The sequence below is a fragment of the Colius striatus genome, chromosome 7 (assembly GCF_028858725.1).
Source record: "Colius striatus isolate bColStr4 chromosome 7, bColStr4.1.hap1, whole genome shotgun sequence".
NCBI classification, from domain to species: Eukaryota; Metazoa; Chordata; class Aves; order Coliiformes; family Coliidae; genus Colius; species Colius striatus.
In genome coordinates this window covers 11,432,269-11,444,329 of record NC_084765.1, presented here as the reverse complement: position 1 = coordinate 11,444,329, position 12,061 = coordinate 11,432,269, and the positions used below count along the sequence as shown (strand labels likewise).

At 40.5% G+C, this 12,061-nt stretch overlaps 1 protein-coding gene across 3 annotated transcripts in view; it reads right to left on the bottom strand.

Moving 5' to 3' along the window:
- SCUBE2 (signal peptide, CUB domain and EGF like domain containing 2) overlaps positions 1-12,061 on the bottom strand; it is a 42,827-nt gene that overhangs the window by 19,045 nt on the left and 11,721 nt on the right. Inside the window, exons 6-14 of one of the 3 annotated variants that reach the window (XM_061999919.1) lie at positions 11,610-11,726; positions 10,826-10,915; positions 9,115-9,231; positions 7,979-8,101; positions 6,081-6,197; positions 3,199-3,321; positions 2,599-2,715; positions 1,914-2,000; positions 1,135-1,239 (exon numbers count right to left, since the gene is read on the bottom strand). In XM_061999919.1, the coding sequence (XP_061855903.1) occupies positions 1,135-1,239; positions 1,914-2,000; positions 2,599-2,715; positions 3,199-3,321; positions 6,081-6,197; positions 7,979-8,101; positions 9,115-9,231; positions 10,826-10,915; positions 11,610-11,726 (996 nt within the window). The remainder of the gene's footprint in view (positions 1-1,134; positions 1,240-1,913; positions 2,001-2,598; positions 2,716-3,198; positions 3,322-6,080; positions 6,198-7,978; positions 8,102-9,114; positions 9,232-10,825; positions 10,916-11,609; positions 11,727-12,061) is intronic. The other 2 variants (XM_061999917.1, XM_061999918.1) reach the window with 2 other exon arrangements.

Here is a 12,061-nt window from a genome sequence, read left to right as displayed (position 1 = left end):
GAAGCAAAAGCTTGGCCAGCTATGTCATTAAACATTTCCTAGCGCTCAGAGCATATCTTGTCGCAAAGAGTTAAGGGGAGCAAACGATCAACTCCACATGCCAGGAAACAGTTTGGTCAGTTTTTTTAACTGGTACACACCCACATAGAATCCCCACTTGGGTGCACTTACAGACGCTGGGCTGAGACTCTGGCACTGCAGTGAGTCTGAGGCAGGTTTCAGTGCCAGGATGAGAGCCTGGCTGCAGTGCTCAGTCCTCCTCCTTGGGATTTGCTAGTCTTCTAACAAATTACCTTTGCACTATGCAAAGCATCTTAAAACCATGACCCTGCCTGCAACGGGCACGCTACTCAAGGAATAAAAAGATTTTGCACTCATATGGAGCATGTGAAATTAAGTAGTAGCTGTACACAGGACATTTGCAGGTCATTAGGTTACTTTCAAGGTTTCAATAAGGAAATAAGACTTAGTTAAAGAAAACACCCGGAATAAGCTTTGCTTCTGGAGAATGTAACCCTTCACCGAGCATCTAGTGTAGTTTCTCACTGTAACTCTTTTAATGACAAACAAACTGACATGTTGATTCATCATATTGTTTAGTGACTTCTTCCCCCAGCTCTTGGGGTTTTTTTACATGTACTCCTCCTCATTTTCTGCTGACTTTGTAAATTCCCAGGCTATACTTTCTGCCTTGGAACAGATGGAAGAGCTGACCTCACTGCATCCATCTGGGGCTGCCAAAGTACAAAAGGAAGAGAAAAGAGGAATAACCCTTTGGCAACAGAGTCGGCATAAAAGGCCGGGAAATTCTTCACTGAGGCATCAGACAGTAAGGAGCAGGTGAGAAAGGAAAGAACAGAAAGAAGTAACAGAGAGAAAGGAAAGGAAGAAATCAAAAGAATAGTGCAGTGGTACTAAGTAAAAAGAACTTTCCTAATGAGACAGTAAGGTTGTCACAGGGAAGTCCTGTAATCTGAAATAACTATTGCAAAAAATCTGAGGCCATAAGGTCAGTGAAGACAGGGAAGTCTGCAGTCCTCTCTGCTTTGCTTATGACATACTTCATATCTGGAGAACACTTACTAACCCCTTAGCTATGACTCTGACCTGTTACTTGCATTTTTATGTCCATACCTGGTATCATCTGTTCCAGCCCTTCTTGAAACATCTCAGTCTTTTTCAAACTACATTTTCCTTCATTTAATTTAAAGGTAACGCTTATCTTGATGGCTGAAGCATCTTCAGGAAGAAACAATGACATGTTATTTTAAAAAAGAATAGAAAATTTAGATAACCCTAATGTCTCATCAGAATGTCACCATCAAAACAAATGCTGGCATCATCGCAACAAACCTAAAGAAATGCCAGCTTCCTCCTGCTGTGAAGCTGGTTCATAACTGGAACTGGAAAAAGGTGTGAAAGGTTTTAGTTTTTTAAAAAAAAAAGAGATCAAGTCCAGGTGTGTCATTAGGCAAAACAAATAAAGATTAGCTGAAATCAAACACGACACTCCAAACCAGTTCAGAAGGTAGTTTATGTCTATACAAGACAGCACCTCTTATCTGTTTAGTTTTAACTGCTTTCTAAATTTACTGTCCAACAGCTCAATCTAAACATACTGTATATTGTCAACACTCTCCATTTTACTTGGGATGTCTAAGAAGAGGCATGACACTCCTGGTCTAGCTGTCTATTTCACTACTGATGTTTTTCTCTTTCCTTAATTTTTAAGTCTTAGTTTGAGCGATGCTGATGAAGCAGCACAAGGGGATCTTCCTGCTGCCATCATGAGGAAGAAAAAACAGAGGGAATACAATAGAAAGGGAAAATAGAAAGTCAACAGAAATGCCCTTATTTCACAATTATCTATTAAAAGAAACATAAAATCATGCAACAGCAAATCTAGTGATTACCCAGCCAGATGGATGCATTTGTATTTTGCTGCCTTTTCTTAAGCTGAGATGACCTGCCACAGGTGAGGGTGTAGGCATCTTGCGCTCCTGACAGACAGACCAGACAGACAGTAAAGACACAGGTACTGTGCAAAGACTGAACACTCCTGTAGCAGAAAGACATTTATAATTTGTTCATTGGCAGCATCACCTCCACAGTTTTCAGTGATGTTGTTCACAAAATGCCCTACACGAGAGCTTGTCCCTTCTGAAGCCATTTAAAGGGTTCAGGAAGAAAAGCAGCATTTGTCCCATAAGCACCGTCGTGTCCTGTGGGCTGCAGGGGCTGTGCGGGCAGAATCTCAGACCCCACGCAGGGCTGGAATGCCTTTGCCCCATTCAGCAGAGGCTCTCAGGGCCAATTAAGGAATGGCCCAGGGAGCACAGAGAATTCTGCCCTGTCCTCCCCAGATTCAAAAGGATAGTTGTCATGAGAAGGGAATCTGAGGGTAGAGTAGTTATAAAAGACAAGGAGAGGAGGGCTTTCTTGAGACACTGGCAGAGATATAGCCCTTGATGATCTATAGTGAAAGAGGAAAGGTCCCCGTTGATTGTCTACTTCTTGGGGCTTCCATGAGAGTGAGGAGTTTGCTATTCTTACATTCTCTACAGAATCATGTGCTTGGTTCTCTTGGTTTTGACTTACCAGAAAATACCTGGACATCTGAAGAGCAGCTTAAGAAGCATCTATCACTCCCACCACTCTTAACGCAGTGCAGTAATACCTTGGGTGATGGACTGTCAGGCAAGGGACCTTTTGTCTCTAAACAGGATAAAACAAATACTCACAGAAGTAAAACATCTACTAATAAATCAGAATGCAGCTGCTTTTGTAGCTGATACCTGAGAGCACCCATGTAATTAATCCACTGTTTAGGCAGAAAATCAAAGCAAAACAAAGTCACTGGAAGATCATATCACATAAATAATTTCCTTTCAAGTGAAGCTATAATCAGCAAACCTCATGCACAGAAATAAAAGGAAATAGAAGGCTGAACTAGATAAAAGCAAAGGAAAGAAAGCATAAAAATCCCTCAAAGTATCTCCTGTTTTTTTGTGGGGTTTTTTTGCTTGTTTTTGCCAGTTTCAACATCAGTACTACCATGTCTCACTAAAAAGTAAAGTGGAATACTGGGAACAGTGACTCATATCACTTATCTGGACAGATCAAGATTTTCAGATTTGACTATAACCACACAGTGATCAGACGCATCAGGAGTAAAGATGTATTTACTAGTCACCTTACCAACACAATCCTTTTTATTCCAGTGTAATTTGTAGTTAGAGTGGCACAGGCATTCATAGTCTCCCAGTGTGTTCACACACAGCTGCTGACAGCCACCATTGTTGATGCTGCATTCATTAATATCTACAGAGGAAAGGTAAAAACACTTTTAAGAAGTTGCTCAGCAATGTTCTGTACTGTAACTCCACTAGGTAAACACATACACAAATGCTGCTTAGTAGGGTTTGGAAAAGATTTTGGGAATGCTATCTGGACACTCATCTTGACATAGTTTTGTTGTCATGAATATCTTTCGACAAATGTCAAAATTGATCAAATGTTCAAGGAAGACGTTAGGGATGTCCTTAAAACATACAATGAAAAAAATACCCATCAGTATAACAAATTAACACAAAGAAAAGGAGATCAAATCAAGTCTGCATTGCATTGTGTCTGGGTAACTCACATTTCTAATTCAGAATAAAGATAACCATGGACAGGATCCATACTGAATAGTCCTCCAAAGTGCTCAGATAGACACAACTGCCGTGAAACATCATTTGATTCCATGTGGGCAAATGACACCATTGTGTCACCATTGTCCCTTTTTGCCAATTATCCAATTTTGGGGCCTCGACCCACCCAATAAATGCCAAGAAAAAAAACTACTGACAACACAACATACTGCCTCTGGTGCAAACCTGCGTGCTGACGCAGAAAATGCCATTCACCAGTGGTGTACCCTGGGGGTCAATACTGGGGCCAACACTATTTATCCTCTTTACTAAACCTGGATGATGGGACAAGAGTTCACCCTCAGCAAGTTCACAGATGATACAAAACTGGAGGAGTGGCTGATACACCAGATGGTTGTGTCACTATTCAGCGGGACCTTGACTGGCTGGAGAAATGGGCCGACAGGAATCTCATGAATTTCAACAAAAGGAAATGCAAAGTTCTATGCCTCTGCTTCTCAGATCCACCCTGATGACTGCTTCACTTGATTGTAGCAGCTTTATGGCAATTATATATAAACCTAGAAAGCTGCCATCAAGAAATCTCTTGTGAGACTCAGAAACTTTGTGCAACTGACAGCACCCACTTCTCTGGACACATTTTCAATGATAATAACAAGCTCTTGTCACTGCTCTCCCAAATAATTTCTTCCTCCCTCTAGATATGTAACAATTTGGTAAAAAACACTGTGAAACAGATTACAAACTGAGTAGATTTCAGGGAGAAAACATGCTACTAACAGAACTAAGACAGCAGATGTAGGAATGAGCAGCAGGGAAATAATCATAGAATCACAGAATGGTAGGGGTTGGAAGGGACCTTTAGAGATTATCTAGTCCAGCCCCCCTGCCAAAGCAGGTCCCACCTAGATCAAGTCACACAGGAACATGTCCAGGTGGGTTTTGAAAAGCTCCAGAGACTCCACACCCTCCCTTGGCAGGCTGTACCAGGACTGCCTCACCCTTGCAGTGAAATAGTTTTTCCTTATGTTTAAGTGGAACTTTTTGTGTTCCAGCTTTTTTCCATTACCCCTTGCCCTGTCACTGGATACAATAGAAAAAAGTGCTGCCCCAACCTCCTGACATTCACCTTTTAGATATTTGTAAATATTGGAGAAGAATGGAACATCTTAAATTGCTGTTGCTGCTAAGGCATCATAGCCTTAGCACACAAAATCAGTCCAAATCTTTGGGTTTATTGACCTTGTGTTAGGATGCCGCATATGCTGGCAACCTATTATCTCCAGCACTTACTGACTTCTTCCATATAAGTCAGAAGGTGTATACTCAGTATCCCTACCAGCTTTGACACAGCCTGGAATTGGCAGTAAATAAAGGACTTACTGCCCTTCACAGTACAAAGAATAACATCTTATGCACAGGACTAGGATATGAAGAAGCCAATTAGCAACCAAGAGCAAAATTACAGTTTCTTTTCCTCATTGGTGGTCAAAAGAAATGGAATTAATGAAGAGGAATTCATGAGAACAGACTTCTCTTAGCAAGTAGAACATTCAAACAGTGTTACTCCCCACCCAGACAGGTTTCCCTGTTCAACGGGATAAAACACAGTGATGTTGTAGCCCTGTAATCCTCTGTGCAAACTTTCTAGAGGCACAGATGAGAACAGATCAAGCAGAGATCTTCAAATCATTACCTCCAAGTTCAAGTATGCTCGTGCTGCCTCAGAAATAGGTCTTACTCAGAATTAAGTAAGCATGGAGTCAGTAAGTTCTTGACTAGAACTTATATAAAATAGGTTTAATTCCATTTAGTGTCCAGTTATTCATGTTTCCTCATGTTAAATCCAAAAATTCATCACAGAAACATTCACACTTGACACACGGCAATGTTCTGTGAATGTCTGTCTGTCTTTGAACTTTTCTTGTAGGAAAGACTTAAAAGACTTCTGAATATTAATCCTGGCCAATATGAATCAGTGGTATGCTATCAGCTAAATTCCAATCTACACCATATGAGGACCTGACATATGCACAAAGACACCCTACAAAACCATCATTTTCTACGTCACCCAGAGCTTCTTGTTCTTTAACTCCTATTCCACTGACATTTCATTGAAGTCAACGAGACTTTTGCATCTGAAAATTCTACCAAATTATGGCTTTCTTATTCACATGCAAAATGCCTCAGTTTGTCCTAGCAGTCACAGGTGCTTTCTGAAGGCAGCGTGGGAAGGGGAAAATCATTTAAGCAGAGACAGAAATCAGCAGGATTAGTTTCTACTTTTGTTGTGTATCATCGTAGCAAAGCATAAAATTTACTCTATACTCCTACTGCACATACATAGGCTTGTGTCTTGCACTGACACTAAGACCTGTGGCAACAGCACTTTACCAGCACAGCCCGTAATGTCTTTTTATAACTTACCTCCACAATGTGTGAAGCCATAGAGAGCATATCCTTTGTTACAACTACACTCAAAGGTGCCTGGATGATTGATGCACGTGTGGTCACACGTCCGTTCAAAAGAGCATTCATCAATGTCTGCAAGTTTGAAAGGGATACATCAGTACCTTTCAGCCTGACAGGGGAGCACTGATGAGCTCACAAAGCTGGACACAGACATGTGCAGATTTATGTAAATTAAGCAAATTCTTTTAAAGCAAATAACATAAGGTAATGAAATGACTACTTTTAAAAGAACAATTAGTTTGCCAAATGAGCATTTTCTTGGCACATGAAAACTGATGATACATTTTTATACAATTATGTAAACTATTTCTCTTCTATGGGAGAAAAAAGTGCTGGCAAACCTCTTATTTCATTAATAAAAGTCTACATAAGGTCTGAGGAAATAGATTTATGGTAAGTATTGCTTTGGGATTTCCCTATAAATAAAAGCAAAAGGCATCTTTTTTTAAGTCTACAGGAATATGCAGTGCCAGATTTGAGCCTGCTGGAAGTCCCCATGTTCTGACACACACCTGAAGACAGATGATTGGAATAATTGAGTGAATTTTTCCAATGATCCATTACATTGCATATTGAGACTTCAATGTCTGTCTGTAAAAGCTGCTGAGATAAGTTTTCCCCAGTGTAAGTTTTCCTTGGCACTACAATCACTTTGCATCCCTCTCCTTTGTAAAGCACAGTTAGTACAATTGTCTAATCGTGATCTCAGGGAATCAAACCATAACATTCCCACAAATTCCTGAATGTTTATTATATCATCAAAAACACTTAAAACTTCTGCACTAGTATGTGATGCATGCTGAGTGTGAATGTTGCAAGACACAAAGAAGTTACCATCAACATCACCTACACATTGTGTCATTCTTTTTTCTTGGGCTTTGGCATACATCAACATACTACTTTGGAATCTAAGGCAAGTTACAGAAGTAGCAGGGACAAAAGAGGTGCAAATCTTTAAAATGCATTCATAAAGAAATTCCATTTTAAAACCTCATAAATGATCTCTAAGATCTTGTGTCTATGGTAAGTTTGTTCCATATAAGTAGCTGTCGTTCTTTGTCTGATTGAAGAACAGGAATGCACTAAAAACCAAGGTGAAATGTACTTTTTGTTGGTCAGTTCAGCTTCCTGAAACACATCAACGATGTCAGTTGGCTGTCTAGGAAATGGAATTATTCACCTCCCCAGTTGTCTGATTGGCTTCACACTGTTCCACAGTGTAGCTTTTCCAAAACCACAAGTCATTTTGGTCTTTACACTTTGATATAGTTAAGCAGCTTAAACAGGATTGCTAACTCTACGTGTACAAACCATTATACAGAAAAGCAAACATGCTTTGTAAGTCTCACAGGAGAAACTCACATCATCCTAAAAATCAAATGCTCTGTGATGGTTGAGGGAATAGTGATTACAGTCTGCCTACAGGCCTATGATCTCATAGATCATGTTATATCTTTTTTGTTTAAATAATGAACTCAGGCCATCTAAACATCCCATTAAGGAAAAAACAGTTTCACTGTAACGGTAAACTAGAAAGTAAGATGGACAGAGATATTGTCTCTTTTCCCTGGTAAATTATTTTAAGATCATGAATAGAACAGAGGAGAACATTATCCTCATAGAGCTTTTTCGTTTGATGCTATCTCTGTCACTTCCAGATCATTGTGCCATTAAACATACCTCCTACAATAGTACCAAACCAACTGTAGGAACTCAGCAATTGCTTCAGAAAGAAAAAAAAAGAAAACTGAGACACAGAAATTAGTCTGGAGTCCATTATCACTTCATCATTGTACCAGATGTCCAAGCCACACTGATTTCTTCTACTTGTATTGCCTCTCCAGTGCACATACCTTGACAAGACTTCTCATCTGTTAATAATTTAAATCCTTTTCTGCAGCTGCAATCAAAACTGCCAACAGTGTTTTTACAGAAATGATCACAGCCTCCATTATTGGACTGGCATTCATCAATATCTGTAACAAAAAAAAGTGCTTTGGCAAATAAACACAGTACATTCAACATACATCCACTGCCAGACCCAGAAAACAGTCACGTTCAATTGGTTAGAGAAGTCCAGAAACAGAATCTAACAAGACTAGTACAAATTTTAAGGAAGATCAGAGCCAGCTTTTAAGAATTATCTGTCCCATTCAGCCTCGGGACAGTGTTATTTGCTTTCATATTGCTATCAGTTATATTTGGGTGCATGAATTCACAAAAGACCGTTTCTCCAAGTTCTGCTTGGAAACACTTTCACTTAAATGCTCTCTAACAGATTTTAGCTTTTTAAACATTCTCTCCATTTCCTCTTCCTAAGCCCTGCAGAAATCTCAGACAGTGGAGACTTCCAGAACTACCCTATCCTTTTCATGCCAATATTAGAATGAGTCCTTTATCTAACATTAATTGACTCAAGCATGGGAATTCTATCATTTTTGCCAAGCAGAATAGTCTTTACATCTAATTACTGGAAAATGTATTCTAATACACAACCTAAATATTCCTTTGCGCTTTCCAGTACTCTCATTAAGGCTGCTTGGAACAGCATAAGTAATTCTACTCACACATCCCTGTTTACACAGTGATATTTACTTATAAACCACTCTCATAGCCAGTTGACTGCAGCTAAAATAGCAGACTATTGGACTGCATGCCTGTAAGAACCTATACACCCACCTCTCCCAGTACTGACCTCTACTTTACCACAGACCTGTATTACCTCCTACCAAATCTGCATCTGCAAAAAAAATGAGACCATTTTGGCAGGAGGAGTGGAAGTGGTGAGGGGGGAGGTAGGGCAGCAGAGATTCTCTGCACACGATGCACCTGATGTGATGTAAACTGTGTATCTATCCCTAGCTACGGTCCTTTGTTAGGTCAGACTACACACACTGGCATTTCTCTGGACGCTAGATTACCTTCACTTGGAGATGAATATCCTACAGCAAGGTGTTGGTACGCATGTGTCCATGAGTATAAAACCCACCTTTACATGTCTTCCCATCAAACTGGAGCATGAATCCAACAGGACAGCTGCAGTGGACTCCAGTTGATGTATCCTTACACGTGCGATCACAGCCGCCGTTGTTCACTGCACACGTTTCTAGCCAACAAGGTAAAGCTGAAGTTTGCTCAGAAACACTACGTGATACAAAGCATGGTTCCAAGCACACTGCTATTCAATCACATTTAGTCTAGTAGACAGGAACAACTACTAAATGTACGTGCTGGCAAAATCTCAGCTATGTCTATTTTTTTTGCAGAGACTCTGCAAACCATGATACCATCTCTGGACATTCTTGTCCTTAAACACAAAGCCCTGATCCTTGATGATGAATCTGTTCCTGTCAGTCTGATTCCTTATGGCCACACTCAATCCTGGCTGATCCAACACTTCCACCAATGTTCAGACATCTAGTTATACCCAGCACTACTACATCAGCTTTCTGAAATCCCTCCCAATACACCTTCACAAGCTACCTCTGCTCCCCATCATGGTGGATTACATCCACAGAGTGTCGCTTCAGGCTTGGAACCCAGGTGCCATCTCAACCTAATGTTTGTCTAACTTCCTTATATGCAAACTGTCTAAATCTGACCAAACTCTTCTAGCAAATGCCCCTAAAATACAATTCTTCGCATCCAACTAAACAGAAATAACAGAGTTTATGGCATCCAGCTCTCTTGTACTCAGTCTAATCACCTCAGTCAGTCTACCCACGTTTTCACTGTCTGGACAACTATTTTATCCAGCTCACATTATTTCAGTGAGCTGCAAAGATCATTTCCTGTGTCTGCTTTTTGAAATCCTCTCTTTCTAGCTCTGTCTCTTAGTTTTCTGCAGTATCAAACATCTGCTACTTGTTCTCAAGTTTTGAGACCTTCACTGGTCTATTCCTTTTCAGTCTCAAGTCTCACATTGAATACTGGGAGGCTGTGTTCAGGTTCCACCTGAAGACAGTGTCTCTTCTTTCTTCCTCTTTCCATGGAAAAGTAATTTTTTCTGAAAATGAGGCTATTCATTTTCATGCATAAATATGGATTCAGAATCTCAGGGCTAGCCCTATACTTTTGGTAGCTTCCTCCTCAGCCTCCATGACACTTCTGTGGCAGATCCCAATAAACACAGTGAATCACCCTGACTGCCTGCAGTAAAGGCTTCTGAGAGGTGGACATCCACTGACCCAGCTGCCCTGAGACTGCAGTGATTATCAATCATGGCAGTGCCTTCCCTGTAGTGACATACCCTCAGAGGCCAGATCTGGGCCAGATGTGAACATCTCTAGGAAGAAAAAGATGCCTTTGTATCCTAACATATCCTTGAAGATGCAATCCACCACTGGGTCCAATCTTCCATGCAGAAGTACACATACAGTTGAAGAGAGCAAGTAAAACACTGCTTTTTCCACAATCACTTGGCTAAAACTGTTACACAGAAGGCATTGTGCAGCATTCCCATGCTGAATTAAAACCACAGAAACGTGCACTACTTCAAGGGCAAGTTCCTGACACCTTCTACTGACCATCACTATGTACATAGTTTCTTATAATTATGGAATAATATTATTTCCTTAAAAGGGAGTGGAGTATCTCAGGCAGAATTCAGCACAGAGCTATGACGGTTACAATAAAAACCCCTCTCTTCAGTCTAAAAGGTTTCAGCAAACTGCAAAATTGTTTGGGATAAGCACTTTTACCCATAAGCAACCGTCGCTTCACCCTCTTGTCCACATCAGCTCCTGCTGTAGCATTTCCCTCAGAAATTTCAACAGCAGCTTCTTCTCTCTCTGTAAGGAACATGAAAACAGGCAAATGAGCTAATGTGCCTTGACCAGCTGCCTCATTTGATATCCAAAACATACCCACATGCAAACAGCTGCACTGCACACTGAATTATCAGAGACAGTCAGAACTGAGCAGGCAGAAACACTTATAAAAAATAACGTAATAATGAAAATCATTAAAACTCTTCAGTGAAAGCCATGAGAATACTTTTCTTTTGCTGCTGCCTTACAGTTTGTTTGCCTCAGTGTTCTTAACAAAACAGAAGATGTGCTATGGATGTAGTGAACAGCAATGAGACCAAAGAACTAATTGATCCATCATGAATCATTCTGTTAGCAGCACACTGTCGTCATCTATCATCAACTAATATAAGGACCAGCCAGTTATGCCTCAGCATTTGATTTCAATCAATAGACAACAAGTTACTCCAGAGACTGGAAGAGTTTATAAAACTTAAGAGTGCTTTCTTTACTAGATAACTGCCTTGCAAAACTTGTACTTTAATTGAACTCAGAATTCTGTTTTTAACAGATGTACTGCTTGGTTACTCCCCCTGTTCCACACTGTACAAGAAACTAAACCTAAAATGTCATAGATGAAAGGGAATCTTTTTGGTTAATGACAGACCTTGTGCTTCAGTGAGGCCAGTGATAATGACTGAAAACAGAAAACAACTTCCCTCTGCTGTATACTGACCCAGGCAGGTTTTCCCATCCACGTGCATGATGTACTTGGGGTGACATCCACAAATAGGCCCATTATCAGCATCATCACAAGTATGTTGACAGCCACCATTTCCATGATTACATGTTACTAGGAAGAAAAGATATGTTACACTTCACAAGCACCTCCAGCAACTTTGAAAGACAGTGTGTAACTTGCTCTCCATTTGAACGTCCGCTACTTTCCTAAAACGTCCCTTTTCCGAAGAGCTGTGAGACTGAAACGCTGCACAACTGTCCCGGGGAGTGGAACTTCTGTCATTACAAATGACGGCACAACACCCAACCTACAGATACTGTAGCAACCACCAGACTGCTCTGGCAGTCTCCAGTGTCCAAAGCCATTGATTCTAGTTTAATTTAAATACACACAGTTTAGGCGTGTCATCCCAGTTTAGCTATAACATACCAAATCCCATATTACTG